A 20,464-nucleotide genomic window follows, 5' to 3' on the forward strand; every position below is an offset into this window, starting at 1 on the left:
GGGCTGCTGTATTTCTCTTTGCCTCCATGGAAAAAGTAATGGCAGCAACCACTGTCATGCTCCCTGAGAAACTGGAGTGTAGGAAGAAAATGCATCTGAACTCTCTGTGCTGACAGCTGAGTGACAGGTGAAAAGACACTAGGCCTTGAAAAAGAGGAGTTCAGGAAGAGTGCTGACCTTGGAATCAACCGTCTACCTGCCTACCCATCTGTTCGCTTATTTGCCCTTCCCTCCGTGCATCCATCATCTGCTCAACCTCCTATCTGTCCATCTGTCCAGCTCTCATTCACCAAATATTCACGAAGCAATTACTCTGTGCTTTCACTAGAGATACAGCAGTAAGCAAACAGACATGAGATAAACATGGGCTGCTGCCCTAGTGCAGGCACTTAGCTGTTGCCTTGGGAAATTTGTTCCCTTGAGTTGCTTTGTTTGAAAGTTGAGAATTCTAATCTTCAGTGCAAAGATCTAGAAGAAACTGCACACGTACGCAAAACACAGCACCAAAGCCATAGTAGTTGCTCCACAACAGTAGTTCTAGGGTTCTTTATCTCCCCAAAGACTCTGTCTGCCACCGTCCTGCCACTCAGGACTGCGTTTCTGCTCACTGTTCACACAGGCAGGGACAGGACCGCTAGAGTACTGCCCGGCTGGAGGTGGACCCAAGGCCGCGTGAGAGCAGGTGTCTTATCTTAGGCTTACCGGTCCCTGAAGAACAAGAGCTCCTTTCCCAGCATCGTCACAGCATCAAAGGATGAGCTGGAGTCACAGAGGTCGGGGATGGATGGCTTATGAGGAGGGATGTGGGGCATATGAGGTTTGCCCAGGAATGGTTTCCGAGGTCCTAGGATGGAAAGGGACTTGGTTAAAATGGCACCAGGAACTCGGAGGTTGTACATTTCTGCTTTACAGATCTAGGGTAGTTGACCCGCTTCCACTCTATATGTGGCCATGTGATAAAGAGAAGGCTGCTGATGGTGGGGAGACCTGGGTCTGAACCCCGGCTGTCCTAGTTGCTGAGTTATGTGATTTGGGACAAATAATTTAATCTTTTTGAGCCTCGGTTTTTCTCAGCTGTAAAATGAAAAGGGCAATAATAGTTCCCACCTTAGAAAGTTCTGAGAAATAATCACATAGAGCTCTTAGTAGGATATGTGGCATGTTGTAAATGTACAAAAAAAAAAAAAGTTGTTATTATTTTGTTGTTATACCTAACTTCTCTCATAGCTATATGTGTTGCAAATTAGAGACAAAATTTAAGTATTGCCCTTGGTTAATGCTATGTAATGAAACTTTTATCTGAGTGGGCTTATAACTTTCTCGGGTACATGTCGATGGTTTTTATACACTGCTTGGCTTCCTGAACTTTGGTTAAACCTTTTGCTAGGCATCCAGGATTAAATTCTCGTGGAGTTGAAGTTCACTCAAGGGGTTTACTTGTAAAGGTCTCATGTGGGGGATCCTTCGATAAACGGGGGACCTGCTCCATGGGAGAGCGATCGGTGAGCCTTCATCTCCCACTTGGGCTCTCTGAGGACTGCCTGGCAGCTGCAGGAGAGCGAGCCTGCTCTGTCTGACTCAGTGCACTGGCAGGGCCCTGTCCTGTGGTGAAGCCTGTGGCAGCCAGGGGTAAGGGTCGGAGACAGTTTGAGGTCAACGATGCAACAGGAAACTAACAGTGGGATATGGGTCAGAGGTGTGGTGCAGCTTTTGGAGAAGATCAGAAAGGAGAAATTAGTCAGAAGTGTGGTGAGGCTCCCCATGGCAATGTGGTCATGGATGGGTGATGTGCCTGCTCCCCCTTTTTACATTTTGTTCGCCTGCGTAAAAATGGCCATGTCCAAATATATGCTTTGACTCCTAGCCGAGTGACCATGGCCATCATGGTGGCAGTGACTTTGCAGTGCACAAGGACCCATAAAGGCAAGTGTTTGGGCTTGGACCTTCGGGGAGGCCTGTGAGAATTGCTTGCCACTGGAGATTTGCCACCAGGGTCTTGGCAACAGTGTCTGTGAAGTGGAGCCATCGCCAGCATCTGCCTGTCCCTCAGGGCAGACAGAATTGGCACTTCCCCTCTGCAGACACGGGTGAGATGGCTGAGAGCTTCTGTGGACGTGATTCCTCTGGGTGCCTCTAGTGAAAGCTGACTGTTTGCAGATGTGTGTGTCCGTTTCCACTCAGCCAATGGGCGGGGCAACGTGCAGCAAGGCACTGGAGGTCCTGGCCGCCCAGCTCCTTCAGGCTGACAGGATGAGGACTGGCTCTGACGGGCAGAGGCTGCATGACCAGGTCACCACGGCTCGACGGAAAATCAGCTCCCTACATTTTTCTGCCTTTGATCCATCAAAGGGAAAACCATTAAGGCCTGAGAATGTTTCATGATTCCTACTTACAGATTAATTGATTTGTTTTTCTTCTAAGGAAAATTGGATATCAAGTTTCTAACAATCCCTTATTACCTTTTGAGAGAATGTTAACATGAGTGATTTTGAATATCTTAAAACACTCACTGTGTTTGAGCCTCGGCTCTCTCATCAGTGCAGTGAAAAGACTGCCTCATTCCCACCAGGCATGAGGGTGGAGATGTTTTGTAAACTGTGAACACTTGTATGGCTGAGAGGTGGAGTTATTATCCTCATCATTGCTATTGTTAGGAGGATAACATCTCCTATCTGCAAATGGACAAGCACCTTATATGCAAGCTATCAAACCTACTTAGCTTCTCTACTCAAAGATCAGACAAATGACCAGTGTGCTCTGTAGTGAGACATAATTTCACTGCAGATCTTAGAGAAGGAAGCAGTCATGGTAGCTGGCAGACAAGCTTTTCACTGAGAGGCATTAATCTAACTTAATCTTTGCCCATGTAGCTCCTGGTAACACGCTTTCTCTAAGTTGGAGACTGAATGCCCATCACTGTCAGGGTTAGTGGGCAAAGAAATGTAGTCATCATACCATACAACGCCTGGATCCCTTTCACGTCATCCTTGGGGAGGCGGAATCCAAAGGGATTCTGGTACTTATAAGTTGGGTACATCAGTGCTGATGGGTCTGTGGAATGGGCCAGGCCCAGAGCATGACCAAATTCATGAGCAGCGACCGTAAATAAATTGAAACCTACACAGCACAAGAGAGAAAAAGTATCAACATGGGTTTTTGTTTTCTCTATCTTCTGTCTTTACAGGGGCATTTATGCCCCAGTTACAATTCATTCACGTTGCTTTCATGACTGGCTTATTCCAAGACTGGTAGATTATTCAGGAGCTTGGCTCTGCTGTTGAACCCACTTCTTTCACTCTTGCCTAGAAGGGGGTTGGGGGCTGGGAAGATGGACATGTAAATCAATCTCCTTGCTCATCGTCCAAAATGCTTGGTGGATGCATAAAAAAGGACCTTGGAGCTCACAGTGGCAGTGCTGCTGGGTGTCAAATACAGATTTAGATCACAAATGCTCCAACAGTGCCCTGCCATTATGACCGACTCCTTTGGATCCACACAAGTTTCACACTGAGGGCTCCCAGGTGACCTGCATGATATTCTACACCCATTCTCATCACTCTTCTCAGGAGCACACTAATTCCTTCAGGTCACTTCCCAGCGGAGTCTATCTCCAAGTACAAGCAAGAAACAACAAATGCTACGGGACTGAAGAGAAAGCGAGCTGTGTGTGGAGGAGGGGCTTGCTGGCTCTTGAGATGATATGCACGAAACACAAATCAGACAAGTCTACAGCACAACTGAGGGTGCAGCTTTTCCCTTATGGTGTTCCCTTTTAGATTTTTGGCTTACTTGTTTTTCCTAGCCAGCCCCCCTAGTTAAAGGGTGGCTTGGGACGTTGAACCTCAAGGTTTCATGATGGAGGCCCAGAAGAAGGTACAATATTTTCCAGGTTATGGTGAATTGTGCATATATACCATTCGTTCCCATAGTCCACTTCTCAGCATTGTCGAAATGAGTATCTCCTCCCAGGCCTTCTCCAGGTGCAAATGCATGGGCTAGAGTCCCCCGAGGCCCATCAAATGGGTAGGAATCGCCGTGATCTAAACAAGTACAGAGAAATGCCAACGGCCGTGAGTCCTAGCCGCCATGAGGAGCACATTACAGAGAAGGAAGAGCACTCATTCGTAAGCTTACATTTCAATATTCATTTTTTAAGTCCTCATGTCAAAGAGTCATCTGCCTGTTGAAAACTAAAGAGTTATTTTGTATTTCAAAGACAGTAAGCATGAAAAAATTTTAAAAAGCCATTTTTTGTTATTGTTTTCATTGTGGCATCTCTTAACTGACACGTGGCCCACTATGGACAATGCATAGACCCTGGCTCACAGGGAGAGAATAGACGGGCATTGACAGGATCCCTGTCGCCTGGGTGGATTGTGAATCTGCCGGCAGAATGAGCTTTCAAAACACGACTCAGCTGAGACCCTGTTAGCAGAAATGCGTAGGTGCGTGCTTCATTTCCAAAGCAAGCATCAAGAAAAGAGAAATTTCCCTTGTAATTTATATATATATATATATTTTCATGTGTAAAATTCAGGGAAGTAATAGTGGTATTTATAAAATCCTAATTTTGATAGCCTCTTGTGTTTTTCTTTTATTATTTCTATTCTAATTAACAGTTCAATGCAAATATGATAGGAAAGGAGGAAGAACAAATGACTGGTATGGTAGAAGCCACATCGCACGCTTTTTCAGAATCTCAGTGAGGCTATATTATTTAAAAAAGAAAACAACAATGCGAGCTCAGGTGTGCCACTTCTCAGGGCTCAGCACCGTGCACCTTAATCAGGCTGCAAGCTGGGGACTTAATATAGCGGCAGCCGAGTCCCCAGTCAGCAGTGTATGCAGGGGACAGGACGACAGTTCGAAAGATCAAGGCAGATCTTTAACTCCACGGCCCCCAGAGCTGTCCTGGCCCTGCTGCCTGCCACTTCCCCAGGGTGGCATCGGTCCTCTGGAGGACACCCAGCGCTGCTTCTACAGGCTCTGTGCTTAGGGTTTGCTTGATCAGCTCCCTCCTAGCTCCTAAGCAAGCCCCACCACCCCGTCCCGCCCGCCCAGGGACTCCAGATTAAAATTAAGATCAAGACTTGAAATGACGAGCATTTTCAGGTTTGCCGTCCGTGGAGAGGAAGAGGCCGTGGCTCTCACCTACCTCACTCTTGGGAAGCTGAGAGGGGAAACACATTTCATGGGTCTTTTGGCTGTCCCTTTCCTTCCTAGGTTTGTTTCTGCAAAAAGGGTGGGTGCTCCACCAAGCCCTGTGCAAGCTCAAGCCTGGAGAAGCAGGGAGCTGGGGGCAGGCCTCACGTGCATGGCCTAAGGGAGCCTGCGCATGAGAACCATGGTGGCAGGGGCCAGGGCTAGGGCTGCTCCCAGGTCATGAAGGGTTCCTCTCTTTCGGGGAGGATTCAAGTCGGCAGACTCTCGGCTAACATGGGGTCCAGGGCAGCGTATGTTGTCCCAGGATTGGATGAGGGAAGCTGGCCTTCTACCCGCAGGGAGAGCTAAGGCTGACAGAATCTGGCCCCTGATGGTGCAGGGAGAGCTTGCTGCGGCAGCCCGCCCCACAGCTGAGTCTACTGCAGGCAGGAAAGGCTGCACTGGCCTGGGCTCCCACCTGAGGGCCAGGTCAAGTTCCTGGATTCACAACTCTGTGCTGAGACCTCGGGGCAAACGTGGGGGAGACCAGCATTGAGACACTGCTCCTTTGGATCGGAAGGCGAAATCCAAGAAGCGGCACAGTACCTCCTGTTTCAAAAGATATCATAATATCCGCTTCTCCCGCGTTGACCCTGACAAAGCTCAGAGGCACGGCGCTGCTCCAGGCCCGCAGGGCCATCTCTATGGCTTTGTCCACCTCAAAAGGTGTCATAGAAGATGTGTATTTGGCTACTCTGTGAAAACAAAGGGCACATGTTTTCCTTTCAGTCGGTGTTCCTAAGGGAAGAAGGCAAACATATGCTATGGGTCGCATTAAAAATAAAAGTGGCACTCGTACATCTGCAATGTAGGCTTTGCCTCTGAAATAATATTTCTTATTTTGCTTTTGTACACATTAAACTACTGAATGTTAAACAACAGGACAGGTGAAGGGAAGGGATGAGGGACAGTTGAGTTAACCCGGCACTGAACTAGTGTAGCTTTCAATGTTACTGCACAAGTAATTTTAAGAAATACAACTTGGGTACCATCACAAGTAGCAGGGGTCCATTTTCCTGAAAGCGGTTTTAATGGACGAGAATCTCTTTTCCCCAAAGGGACTGGAAGTTTTCAATTGTAAAAATATAAATGTATAGTTTTGAGGCTTTGCAAATTTCCATTCAAAGGCCATCAGGATTTCCCCAGGGCTCTTGGGGGAATGTTCTCTCCTTCTTTTTATTTTTGCAAAAGATTTATTTATTTGAAAGGCAGAGTTACGGGGGGTGGGGAGGGAGGAGAATCTTCCATCTACTGATTCACTCCTCAAATGGCTGCCATGCTGGAGCTGGGCCTATCTGAAGCCAAGAGCCAGGAGCTTCTTCCACATGTCCCATGTAGATACAGGGGCCCAAGGACTTGAGCCATCTTCCACTGCTTTCCCAGGCCATAGCAGGGAGCTGGATCGGAAGTAGAGCAGCTGAGACTTGAACCAATGCCCATAGGAGATGCTGGCACAGCAGGCGGCAGCTTAACCCTCTACAACACAGTGCTGCCTCCCCCTCCCCAATGTTTTTCTTAACACAATGCATTCTAAAGGGGAAATGCTAGCTTTAAGAAAAGGATACTTAATGGGACTGAACAAAGGATGAGCCTTTCAACAAGTCCTAGTGTGACAATGACATCTAAAGGCAAAAGAACAAAACAAAACACCCCAAAACCAAAAACAGTGCTTTTTGGACAAACTGGGTAGAGACAGAATTAGTGGTTTTCTAGGATTTTCTGCTCTGGAGCCTAGGGCTGGGATTTCTGGCAGCAAGCAAAGGGGAGGCAGGAGTCAGGAACTCCCACTTGGGACCAAAAGCTGGACTGGAATAATGGTTCAAAGGGAGAAGTGGGGTCTATGTGAGCCAAGCTTGGTGGTAGGGACTGTGCTGACTTTGCCTCCTTCTACAGTGCTTTGTCCAGTACCTTCTTGTAGTGGATGCTAGGCGAATGCTTGCTAAGCTGATGCAGTAAAGATGACAAGCTACCTGCTAGGAGACTGACTCAGTGACTCTCAAACTTTGAGATCTATAATAACCACTTAGGAAGTTTGTAGAATACATACGTGTGGTCCAGAAGCCTGAATTTTAATAAGTATCCTAGGTTATTCTAAGGCAAGTGGTCCAATTTCAGAAACCAACAGCAGTAATCCTGGGGTTCTATGCATGTCCTATACAGAAAATGTTATAGCTCAATTCAGGACTTGAAATGGAAGAAACAGGATCTGGGACCAAGAGGGGGGGACCACAGAATTCAAGCAAGAAAGCAAAGGACCCTGAAAGACACCACTTTAATGCTTTCAGAATATGCTGAGCCCACTGCATAATCTGTGATTTGTCGTGAATCCACAGTTAGTACCTTGAAATTCTCTCTCAATAGATAGGCCAGTCACGTCTCTATGAGCTGACTCTGTGTCGGTCTGGAGAATGCAAGGGTGGAAAACAGGATAACAGCCAAAAGAAGAGAGCAGGAGCCAACTAACACTGGGTCTAGGGACTGGTAAGGCAACAGCAATAGCAGCTAAGAGTCTTTGGAGACATACTGTGTGCTAGACATTGTTCGAAGCTCTTGTGAGTGTGCTATGTTATCTAAACCTCCTAATAACCCATAAGAAGTAGAAGGTAATAATAACAAATATCTACAGTTTACAATTGATCAGGATTTGAGTTCAGTTCTGTCTTTGAAGTTCATGCAATAAGAACCGAATCACATTATGTGTCTATGATTTAGTCCTCTGGTTATAAGAAGCTGTCTGAGATCCAGCAGCTATACAAGACAGAGCACAAAGTTAGCTCTGCTGTCTTCTTGAGGGAGGGGACGGGGAGTTATTTGGGTGCAAGGGTGGATGGGCACCGTGAGTGAGCCGAGAGCTTTTGCAGTAGTTCGCTTTGGCCCAGAATGTTATAGTTCTCCAAGTCACGCATTATCTTGATCAATGCCTTTGGTGTTTGCTGTGCATAGTCACAGACTTACAGTCTTGGACAGAGTTTATTTTAAGAAAACTATGAAAAAAGGTCATAGATTTATATACAATTTCCTTGTCTTAGTCTTACCCTGTAATCACTTGTGCTTTCAGTTAAGGGTTCCCCGCACCAATCATTTTGATTCTATGCTCAGGGTGCCACCGTATGGAATTATAGGCTCATAGCAGCTAGCAGGTGGCCCAGGTGAATCCATGGGCCCCTGGGCTCTCCTTGTTTGTAATTTCATTTGACCCTAGGGACTCACTGGTTCTACAGGGAGGCAGGGGCAGGGGCAGGGGCAGAGAACCCCTTCTGATTTGTATGGTTTGCTGCTTTCTGTGTTGTAAGCACGCTTGTTGTAGCTAATTTCAAGCCGTCAGCTTGTAATGTTGGAAAGAGATGGACAGGAACGCACTGCTGCGTGGTTTATCCAGCATCTAGATAAAGTTGATGTAGATACTCTCATGAACATAGATAACAGTAAAATGCAGGGAAGCAGAAAGCAATGTGCTTTGATTACCTTTGTTTTTAAGCATATTTTATTTAATTGAAAATTGACATAATTTAATAATGTCTGTGTTTGCCACCAGCTCCTAAAGTTCTTGGAGACTTAGCAGTTGGCTGCTAAAATCCTGACTTAAAAAAGATTTCTTTGAAAAGCAGAGTTACAGAGGGAGAGGAGGAGAGAGACAGGGTTGGGGGGAGGGAGAGGGAGAGAGAGAGAAAAAGAGAGACAGCTTCCATCCTTCCATCCGCTGGTTCATTCCCTAAATGGCCTGAGGCTGGGCCGGGCCAATGCCAGGAGTTAGGAGTTTCTTCTGGGTCTCCCACATGGATGAATTTGGGCCATTTTCTGCTGTTTTCCCAGGCACATTAGCAGGGAGCTAGACTGGAAGTGGAGCAGCTGAGATTTAGTGTTGCAGGTGGTGGCTTAACCTGTTGCACTGCAATGCTGGCTCCTAAATTTCTGAACATTTTTAAGATCGGCTCCAGTGAGCTGTTAGGAGCCAGCACCACTGCTTGGACCGTGGCAACATCTAACCTTTCCTGTTTCCAAGATGTCGTACAGATGTGCTCATCCTAAAAACGCAGTCTGATCTTGACTCTGGTCTGCCTCTCCACTGCCCTGGGGAAAAAGTGCAAACTCCTGAAATTACATTCTGATTGCCCTCCAGCTGCCTCTCCAGGCTCAGTTTCTGCTACTCCCCTCCTGGCATGGCCACACACACAGTAGGCCCCGGCTGTGGGACCTCCACCCCTTACACAAGCCCATTCCACTCTGCTGCTGCCTGCTGGGTCTGCTTTCCTATTTGGAAGCCCACTTGTGTTTGCAAGGCCTGGAACACGATGATCTATGGCAACCAGTCTTTTCCAGTGCCCCATCCATCTGCATGCATGAGGTCCCCATCAAGCAGGTGCTACCCACTTCCCCTTCTGGGTTCTGGTGAATTGCCCAATGTCACCGCCTAATGGTGGGACTTAAAAAACATCTTTTTTTTTTTTTTTTTTTTTTTTTTTATAGTCATGGGGGACTCAAGATTTTTATACAGACCAGAAGGAAGATATTTTTAAGAGAGGAAATAGAGAGGGTATTTCTCTCTGAATTTTGGAAAGACTCGATCTCATTACCTGTATGTCAAAGTATTTTTTTTCCATTTGGGTTCACCTGGGAAGAGACGATAGTTCGCCACATCAGGAACTCCGCAGCGCGGCTTCTTGATCACGTCCATCGTGTTCTGGTCTAACTTCCCCGTGACTCGGAGGCCAAAGAACGCTTGTAGCTCCTTAATCTTCTTTACCATGGAATTGCCTCCTCTTGCAACCATCTCACCAATCTGGGATCCTCCTTTCCTTGTGTAATACTTGTCAAGATAAGCCTGCAATGGAGAGGTGGATTGACACGGCTAAAGTGTAGTCTGGGAAATATTCCTGGTCAGATAAGACAGAAGACGGTATCCTTGAGGTATTAAATACAGTATGTAGGGGTGAGTGTTTGACCTAGCAGTTAAGACACTGCTCGGGACACCTGTATCCCATATCAGAGTGTCTGGATTTGAGGTCCTGCTTTGCTTCTAATTCCAGCTTCCTCTTAATTTACAGCCTGAGAGACACCAGGTGGTGGCTTAAGTGTCTGGGTCCTTGATAGCCACTCTGGGAGACCTGAAATGAGCTCCCAGCTCCTGGCTTCAGCCTGGCCCAGTCCTGGCCATTACAGGCATTTTTCTCTGTCTACTTCTTTCTGCCTCTCAAATAAACAAATAAAATAAAAAACACAAAGAGCATATTCCCACTTCTGAAAAACATTAGACATGTTTGCATAGGTGAAGTTAAGCTATATCTCAAATGGTTGATGGTTATCCTGGATGGTGCGGGTTGGTGGGGGTTTTAGACTTTTTTCTCTTTTGTGTACCAGCAGTTTTCAATTTTCCTACAGTAAGTATGCATTACTTCTTTCATTTTTCTTAAAGAAAATGGAAGGAAAAGGTTGTGGACACCATTCTCCCGAGTTGATTATTTGTGAGGTTCTTATCCAGTTTGAAGACAAAGGTATCTGGTTCCTTGGGTAACCAGTGATAGGCATCATATTTTCACTATGCATAATGGAAGACTAGTATGTTTGTGACTCTCAGAGGCATGAAATTCTAGCCCCTTGTCCTCTGCAAAGGCAGGCAGGGGTCAACCTGTTTTTCAGCTGTGCCTTCAATCAGCTCAGGTGTGTTCAGCAAGTGGGGCAGAGTCTGTTGCCATGGGGCAGCTATCCCAGGGCAGGCTCTTTGCAATTTGAGGCAAACAAAATGAACCATAAATCATGAGGCTTTCATGTGCACACGGAGACTCGAAATCCCTTGGTGTATTTGTTCAGAACACTACGAGGCTGGGATGGGATTAGGGTGAAGTGAGTGAGGCAGGGGCATGCAAGTGCAAGGTGAAGATTTGCCTTTGGCCCAGGAATTTCACTGCACAACTGATTTCAGGAACATAGCCAAAGAGAAGTCAATGATTTACATATGTTTTATTATCTAAATATGCTTGTATTTATATAGCATAGTAATTTATTCAATATAAATTATATATTCTCATCTATATACTGACAACATATTGTATATATCATGCATATATTATGCATATTATTTGCTTACAATTACACACATAAATAATAAAGAAATATAAGTAAACTTATTAACAAGGGATTTGTTAGGTTTTATTAATATATGAAAAGTCTTCAAAAAGTTTATGAAAATTGTGTTATGAAAGAATTATGCATTGATTTCACAACCTTTGCACCAAAATAAAATGATCTTTGAATTACATTTTCTGTGAACTTTTAGATATACCTTTGCATATTCATATGCTATAATACTAAGTCAGAAATAAGATCACATTTTTGATGACCCGTTCTTTCCACTGGGATCTCACTCGCGGAGATCTTTCATTTAGGTTTTTTTTTTTTTTTTCCCCAGAGTGTCTTGGCTTTCCATGCCTGAAATACCGGATCTGCATGCCTTAAGGGCTGATTCTGAGGCCACAGTGCTGTTTAGGACATCTGCCAAAGAAGGAGGTACCTTTCTCTGAAGGGAGGAGAGAACTTCCACTTTGACCATGGCCTTGTCTAAAAATTATCAGAGTCAGTGAACTCAGGGGGCTTCCATAGCCTTGGCAGCTCATGACAAGAGCCTAGGGTGACTACTGATGCCATAAACAAGAGTGTCAATTTGTTAACTCAACAACAGGAGTCACTGTGCACTTACTCCTCATGTAGGATCTTTGTCCTTAGTGTGCTGTACATTGAAATTTAATGCTATAACTAGTACTCAAACAGTATTTTTCACTTTATGTTTCTGTGTGGGAGCAAACTGTTGAAATCTTTACTTAATGTATGCTAAACTGATCTTCTGTATATAAAGAGAATCGAAAATGAATCTTGATGTGAATGGAAGGGGAGAGGGAGTGGGAAAGGGGAGGGTTGCGGGTGGGAGGAACGTTATGGGGGGGAAGCCATTGTAATCCATAAGCTGTACTTTGGAAATTTATATTCATTAAATAAAAGTTTACAAAAAAAATTAAAAAATAAAAAATTAAAATGTTTATTACTGTAAAAAAAAAGATCACATTTTTGAAAAATAAATATGTAATGGCCTGGAAGAATGCTGTTAATATAATGGCAATTTACTGAGAAAAACAAAGGAAAAATCTTAGTACAGGTAATAATTAAAATTCCATAAATAAACCAAACACAGAAGTATGTCTGAATGTTAATATTGGGCATCTCTGAGTGGTGAAATTATGGTGTTTCTTCTTCTTCTTTTTTTTTTAATTTGACAGAGTTAGTGAGAGAGAGAAAGACAGAGAGAAAGGTCTTTCTTCCATTGGTTCACCCTCAAATGGCCACTATGGATGGAGCTGCACCGATCTGAAGCCAGGAGCCAGGTGCCTCTTCTTGGTCTCCCATGCGGGTGCAGGGCCCAAGCACTTGGGCCATCCTCCACTGCCTTCCTGGGCCACAGCAGAGAGCTGGACTGGAAGAGGAGCAGCCAGGACTAGAACTGGCACCCCAACTGGGACTAGAACCCCGGGGTGCCGGCACTGCAGCCGGAGGATTAACCAAGTGAGCCACAGCTCTGGCCCCCGAATATTTCTTCTTTATTCTTTTTTTATTTTTTATATTTATTTATTTATTTATTTATTTATTTATTTTGACAGGCAGAGTGGACAGTGAGAGAGAGAGAGACAGAGAGAAAGGTCTTCCTTTGCCTTTGGTTCACCCTCCGATGGCTGCCGTGGCCAGCGTGCTGTGGCCGGCACACCGCGCTGATCTGATGGCAGGAGCCAGGTGCTTCTCCTGGTCTCCCATGGGGTGCAGGGCCCAAGCACTTGGGCCATCCTCCACTGCACTCCCTGGCCATAGCAGAGAGCTGGCCTGGAAGAGGGGCAACCGGGACAGAATCCGGCACCCTGACCGGGACTAGAACCCGGTGTGCCAGCGCCGCTAGGTGGAGGATTAGCCTATTGGGCCGCGGCACCGGCCTCTTTATTCTTTCTATGTCCAGCAGGTTTCCAGAGTGAACACATACTATTATTGTTAAGGGAAAAACCAACGGAGTGAGTCTTACTCACTTGTTTGCAGAGGGTGCTCCATTTCCTCACTGCAGGACCAACCGAGCCTTCACCCCCTGCCCTGTGGGTGACAGGAGCTCAGTTTCCTGGTGGTCGTACCTTAAATGCTTAGGTGAGATGAGAACCCAAGGGGAGGAAAAAGGAGAAGGTCTGACACTCAGATGAGGCACTCTGAAAAAATGTGTGGCTCTGATTGCATTTCCAGCTCTGATAAGGCCACCTGAAGGAAGCATTTCATATCCTTTTTGCAAGAAGCTGATTCGATGGATCACTCCTGTTTGTGCAAGCTGATGCTGTGATAATACGGTGCTCATGGCAATGTCTGCATTATGCCTCTCAGAGTTCACCTCTGCATATAAGATTAGCTGCTTCAAATCTGAGACAGTTGTGATCGCAAATATTTGTCCCCTTTGAGTTGGTTATAGTTCTAATTTCTGCTTCACAAAATATGGTCATGCAACCGAAGATGGGCATGCAAACTAGGTGGAAAATATACTCAATTACAGTATGAGCAGTGCCTCTAAACAGAAGGGATACGTAGTCATCAGTGAAGATTACGGTGAAGTGAGCGTGGGCTGCCAGCATCTCACCAACCAGTAATATACTGGTGCAAAATGTTAAAGAAAAATTAATGCAAAAACCCATGATAAATAAAATATCAACATTTTAAATAAAGATAGGATTCTACCCTGTCTCATCTGCTTCACCCAAATCCTGACCCTGAATCATAGGAAAGCATATAAGACTAAGGGGTTAGCAATGTTTGTTTATAGCTTAATGATGGAATTAAGAGATGTTTTTACAAAAAGAACTCTTCCTCTGTTTTTTAGGTTTAATTTATTTATTTTTACTTATTTGAATAGCAGAGTGACACACACACACACACACACACACACACAGAGAGAGAGAGAGAGAGAGAGAGAGAGGTCTTCCATTCCACTTATTCACCTCCCAAATGCCAGCAATAGCCAGGGCTGCAGTAAGCCCAAGCTAGGAGCCCAAAACTCCATCAAGGTCTCCCCCTTGTGGGTGGCAGAGTCTCAAGCATTTTGAGATAAGCATCAATGGGAAGCAGAGCTGAAGCTTGAAACCGGGCACTCCGACATGGGATAAGGCTGTCCCAAGCAACCACCTAACCACTGTGCCACAGCACTTGCCCCAGATTTAGTTAATTCATTCTCTCTCTCTCTCTCTCTCTCCTTCCTCCCTCCCTCTCTTCCTTCCTTCCTTCCTTCCTTCCTTCCTTTCTTTCTTTCTTTCTTTCTTTCTTTCTTTCTTTCTTTCTTTCTTTCTTTCTTCTTCTTCCTTTTTCTTCTTCCTCTTATTCTTTTTTTTTTTTTTTTTTGACAGGCAGAGTGGATAGTGAGAGAGAAAGGTCTTCCTTTGCCGTTGGTTCACCCTCCAATGGCCGCCGCGGCCAATGTGCTGCGGCCGGCACACCGCGCTGATCCGATGGCAGGAGCCAGGAGCCAGGTGCTTCTCCTGGTCTCCCATGGGGTGCAGGGCCCAAGCACCTGGGCCATCCTCCACTGCACTCCCTGGCCACAGCAGAGAGCTGGCCTGGAAGAGGGGCAACCGGGACAGAATCCGGCGCCCCAACCGGGACTAGAACCCGGTGTGCCAGCGCCGCAAGGCGGAGGATTAGCCTAGTGAGCCGCGGCGCCGGCCTGTCTATTCATTTTTTACTTATTTGAAAGGCAAAGAGACAGAAAGACACAGAAGAGACAGAGATCTTCCCTCTGGGGTTCACTAATCAAATGCTCGCAGCAGCCAGGGCTGAGCCTGAACAAGGGCAGTTTTTTGAGTATCCTTTTATATTTTTTAAATATTTATATCTTATAATTTTGGATGTAAGATATTTCTTTGTTGAAAATATTAATTAATTAATATTAATATTAATTAATTGAAAATATTAATTAAGCCAATTTGTGATAACTTTTGATACTATTTGAAAAATTCTGAGTTATAATCTGGGCTGTGTCACTAAGAAGCATGGATATTTCTTTTGTGTCAGCTTTCTCATCTATCAAATGGGATTTATTTCTGCCCTACTGACCTCACCATGAGGTCCTCAGCGTGAAAACGTTTTTAAATGTATCAGAAGATTTTAAGGTGCCCTCTTACTCTTTAATCCCATTTCTAGAAAACTAGTCTGGAAAAATAATCTTTTAGATTAGGATAATGTACAACGATGCTCATGGAAACATTACTCATAAGGAAATAATGTATCCCTCTAACAAAGAGAATGGTTAAGTAAATTATAGCTCACTTATGTTCTGGAATATTTTGACACTTAAATGATGTTTATGAAAATATATAAAAATGAACGCTTTCTTAGGACAGAATAGTCAATGAGAAAAGTAGGACCCACAGTGTGAAGACAATATCAGCTGAAAAAAATTGTTAGAAAAGAAAGTAGTAATAAGAACACCTGAAGTTGATGGTTGGTAATTGGAAGATTTTATTTTTACTTTCCATTTATTTAATTATGAATCAATAACAATGCAGTAGTAAAAATGCATGTTATTTTTAAAGGCAAAAAAGCACTTTTAAATACCATATTGATACTACCAGATGGCTCCTGACTTACAATTTAGCTTAGCGATTTCTTGATGCAAAAGCAAAATGCGTTCAGTAGAAGCTGTACTTCAAGTTTTGAATTATGACCTTTGCCCAGGGCAGTGATCTCTGCATCTGTTCTCTCTCCTGGTGCCGGCGGTAGCATCACAGCTGACTGCCAGCCCAGCTGACCTCGACGGGCAACAACCCGCAGCCCCACAGTGCACCGACATGCTGGGCGGTGATGTTTGGTGGGTGAGGGACAGTCAGTACACTTTGAAGAGATTTTCAATTTATGATGGGTTTACTGGGACATGGCCCCATCCTAAGCCAAGGAGCACTTGCACAAATATTTTTAAACAAACAGACAAACAAGCCCTGAATCAAGGCCTGGATTATGAGATGAGGTAAGCGTTATATCATTCCATCATTTTCAAAGCCTTTATACAAATTATCAAAAAAGAATGTAAGGTTGCAAGAGGACATGAAGCCAATCAAGTAAGGACCCGTTTCTCTTTGCAGGTGTAGGTGGTGGTGTCTGTGGGCTTTGGAGGCAGAGGCGGCAGCTGTTTGGACACATGGCCTGTGTTGATGTCTCCAGGCACAAATGTCCTCAGGAAGTGAGCTAGAAAGAAGAGAGCAGTGCAGAATGTCCTTAACCTGACCCAGACTACCAAGGCCCAGACGAGGGCCTGGCCTGGCCTGTCCCCGAGACTCGCCAGGGGGCTCGAAGGCTGCGCTCTAAGCTCCTGGACCCCGAGCCTCTTGCACTTGCTGTTCCCTCTGCCTGGACAGCCTGGGTTCCAGGTCTTCATATAGCTCAGGTTCCTCTCAAATGTCACCTTCTCTGAGAGGCCCTCGGGGACTACTCCCCACTGCGCCAGTCATTCTGTACTGTCGTGGCTAACCTTTTCACAATATTATTTATCACATTCTGAAATCATCTTGTGCAGTTATTGACTTCTGTATCTCCACCCCCGACCACCTCCGCCCCAGTCCATGGCCACCCATCCGGTCAGCCCCACGTCAGTGCTGTGAGAACAGAGACTTCGCTTATTTGGCTCACTCGTGTTCGTCCAGCACACACTACCCAGTAAACATTCACTAAGTGAACTTACTGCCTATTTTCATGTTTGCATTTGTGATTTTATAAAGTTGATGAGGTCATTGTATATTTCTAGAAACCTATATTTCTAGAAGTTTGACCAGCTCATTCCAGCCTCCTGAGGAATGATTAGTCTTCCTGCCCAGAGCTGATGACCAGGAATGTTACAAGCAGCAGGACCCTGCCAGCTGCAATGTGCAGACAAGGTCATTCTGAGACTCTGTCAGAACAGAGGCTGAGCAGGACTGACTAATTATTTGGAGCAGAAGAAGTAAGGAGTCACTAAGACTCCCAACATCCCAAGGCAACTAACATGTTTCCCAAGCACTCCTAGCCAATCTGTGACAGGTGAGGCTAGCAAGGAAAGCTTTAGCCCAAGGCTTTCTGGCCTTATTGCTACACAGACTGGGGTGATTTGTTTTACCTAGAAAGAGCTGATAGTATTTTTGCCATTGAAGGCTATATGCTGCCACTGTGGCAGCAAAGCCACCATAGTCAACGTAGAAGTGAATGGCACAGCCAAGTTCGGCCACGGATTGTAGATTACTTGCAGCATGGACTAAAGTCTGTGTCTCAGACATCTCGGATCTATTCTGTTCTCTCTTTCTTGAGGTCATAAAATCTCCATAGTTTCTGAATCAGAGTGGCATGAGGCTGCGTGGGGAAGAATGACATTTGGAGAGAATGGAACTAAAGCTAAGTAGCACCAATAAAATACACATTTTTTATGGATTCTAAGTTATTTTGGAGTTGATCTGAGAGTAGGCTCAAGTCCAAGCAAGTCCAATTCGACAGGCCTGTTGTGGGCTTCTGCTGTATGTCTATAGGCTGACTGATGTCAAAGTGTTGCAGGACGGATGTGGCAGGGGAACTGACTAATTAGAAAAGACAAGAAATGTGGCCAATCAGTGGGAACATGATGGTGTGCACGGGCGAAAATCAGCTCTGCAATGCAGTGTGTGTGCAGCCCGGCAGGCAGCGAGCAACCCCGAGGCAGAGCTGGTAATCACAGACACGCTGCAATTTTACAGACAGAGGCCTGCACGCAAAGCTCTTTCACTGACGTTCGAAATTCCATCATTAGAAAGTCACTTCATTAGGCTCAGGATTGCAACCTTCCTTCATAAAATACAAAACACTTGGAACAATTTTGAGTCATGTGAAAAATTTAGATATGAATTATTTGTACCAGGTCCTTTTTCATCAGATGAGAGAGCTCTTAAAAGAAGAAATTCGATGGAGTGGGTGTTTGGCCTCACGGTTAAGAGGCCTGCATCCCGTATTGGAGCGCCTAGGGTCAATTCCTGGCTCCAGTTCCTGATTTTAGATTCCTGCTAATAGACTCTGAGACCTAACAAGTGATGGCTCAAGTGCTGGGGCCCCTTCCATCCACACAGCAGACTTGGGCAATATTCCCAACTGCCGGCTCCAGACCCAGCTCAGCCCTGCTTGGTGCAGGCATTTGGGGAGGCAATCAGAAGAGGGGAGCTTTCTGTTTCTGTTTCTATGACTCTCAAATCAGTAACAGAACAAGTATTTTTAAAATAGGAAAGCATAAGTAAATAAGGACAGCTGGGAAATGTGTTCCAGAGAGGAGGAAAGCCCTCTAAATGATAAGGGCTTTGGCTCCCAGGACAAACATGATCAGCTTTAAATTTGATCAAGACAGTCCTGAATATGAGAGTCATCTTTACCAATGGGACCACAGGAGATCTTTTAACTGTGACTACTAACATGCATGCTTAGCACCAAATTCGCAACTCTTTTCTAGCTCAGTTTTTGTTTTTCTGCCCTATTTCCCCCCCTACATTATTTCTCCAATACTTGTTCTTTTTTTTTTTTTGTATTGTGTGTTTTTTGCAAGCCTCCACAAAGTCTGCATGAAGCAAGATAGCTAGCTAGAGATTTATTCATTTATGAATCGTTCATGCAGCATTTGTACCTGATATGCACTAGACACCACACGTAGATGGACAGGAGAGAGTACCGGTTAGACCTCAATGGACTTAGAAAGTGATGTACAAAGAATAACAGATTTTTACTTGTCTCTCAATTTTCCCTTTTAGGTTTTCTGGGGCAGGGGAGGAAGAGTGAATTGGGCAAAGATTCACAAACCTGTGCAAGGTGGAAGTTGTTCCTCCAGGTCCTGGGGGTGGCTGCAAATAGGGAGGGGGTTGCAGTGGAAAACTTCAAAGCCGTGACGAGGAGGACAGCAAGGCCAGATGCGGGGAGCACCTTCATCTCCTCGGGGTAGCTTGGTAATTATATCAGCCCGGGGACAGCAGACAGTGCACATTTGCACTTCGACCTTGGGCTCCTTTTATAGAGTCAAACAGGTGTGGGCCCTCCAAGCAAGGATGATTCATGTCTCAAACGGTAATTATACAGCTCCTTCCTCCCCCTGATGACGGGGTAACACAAGCCTGCAGCAGGAGTCAGGGAAAGCTTCATCCTTCACGATTTACCAGATCACAAAAAGAGATCAACAGTTGGTTTTCATGAAGTTTATCAGCTATGGACATGCTTTGCAGTAAACTTGATTGATCTGAACCCAACTCAACCAAAGCATCGGATGTGTCCTGGTGAGGGGCCCTTTCACCAAGCTGATCACAGAAAAGGTAAAAGGTTATCTTCGAATTGAATCTGTCCTCGCAGTCATGCTGGGCTCCACACACATTCAACCCAATCTCCTGTATCCTCTGCATCCACTTCAACATTTCCCAGTAGGAGATGCCGTTCGTAATGATGGTTCGAAGACACTGAGATCCTGAATCATCAAGGTGACACCATGTTACACTGTGCTGACTTAGGACGCAAAGTGAATGGCTAGCGGTTAGAGCTTTGGGTTAACATAGAATTCTTTAGGGAATGGAGACTTTAGACAGGACTCTCCGTTCTCAGCACCCTCTGATGAATTTGGCCTTGTTCTTTTTCCCAACTCTACTTCAGATGGATTTGGATCTGGAGATGGCTTGGAGAAAAGGTGTTATATGGTGGGAAAAGCACTTTGAAGTCAGACAAACTGAGATTAGGTTTTAGTGGAGATATCTCTTAGCTGTGTGACCTTGGACAAGGTATTTTCTGTGAACATTATTGTTTTTAACCGTGAATGACTGACAATAATACTAGTCTGTGTAAACTCCTCCAAATGGAGTAGCACAGCATTTTAGTGTGGTATCTGCTCGCACCGCCTAGCATCCTTGAGAGCTGGGTTCAAATCCCCATCCTGACAGTTGTGTGTATGACTTTTGAGTGACCATGTTCATCTCTTTCAGCTGTGATATGACAGAGGAAGAGAGACCCACTTGGTAGACTTATACAGGAGTAAATCATGTCATAACAAAGCTCTTAGCAAAGTGCTTAGTAAACATTAGCTCTTACAAAATAATGTTTTGCTTATCTTTTTATTTTGGTGCCAGGGACCTGGTAGGCTTTTAATAAGTATTTTTACATGGATGTGTGGATGACTGAATCAATGATTTTCGAACCGTGGGTCCTAGGCCGACCAGATGCGTCACCATCACCTGGAAACGCAAAC

General features: G+C 45.1%; 1 protein-coding gene across 1 annotated transcript in view; it reads right to left on the reverse strand.

The window, feature by feature from the left end:
• MMP20 (matrix metallopeptidase 20) overlaps positions 1-19,194 on the reverse strand; it is a 44,459-nt gene extending 25,265 nt beyond the window's left edge. Inside the window, exons 1-6 of the mRNA XM_002708568.3 lie at positions 19,042-19,194; positions 9,777-10,024; positions 5,749-5,897; positions 3,915-4,040; positions 2,956-3,117; positions 703-844 (exon numbers count right to left, since the gene is read on the reverse strand). Coding sequence (XP_002708614.3) covers positions 703-844; positions 2,956-3,117; positions 3,915-4,040; positions 5,749-5,897; positions 9,777-10,024; positions 19,042-19,167 — 953 coding nt within the window. The 5' untranslated portion in view covers positions 19,168-19,194. The remainder of the gene's footprint in view (positions 1-702; positions 845-2,955; positions 3,118-3,914; positions 4,041-5,748; positions 5,898-9,776; positions 10,025-19,041) is intronic.
• Between the last annotated feature and the right edge of the window lie 1,270 nt (positions 19,195-20,464).

This window comes from Oryctolagus cuniculus, chromosome 1, assembly GCF_964237555.1.
Source record: "Oryctolagus cuniculus chromosome 1, mOryCun1.1, whole genome shotgun sequence".
In the NCBI taxonomy this organism is placed as follows: Eukaryota; Metazoa; Chordata; class Mammalia; order Lagomorpha; family Leporidae; genus Oryctolagus; species Oryctolagus cuniculus.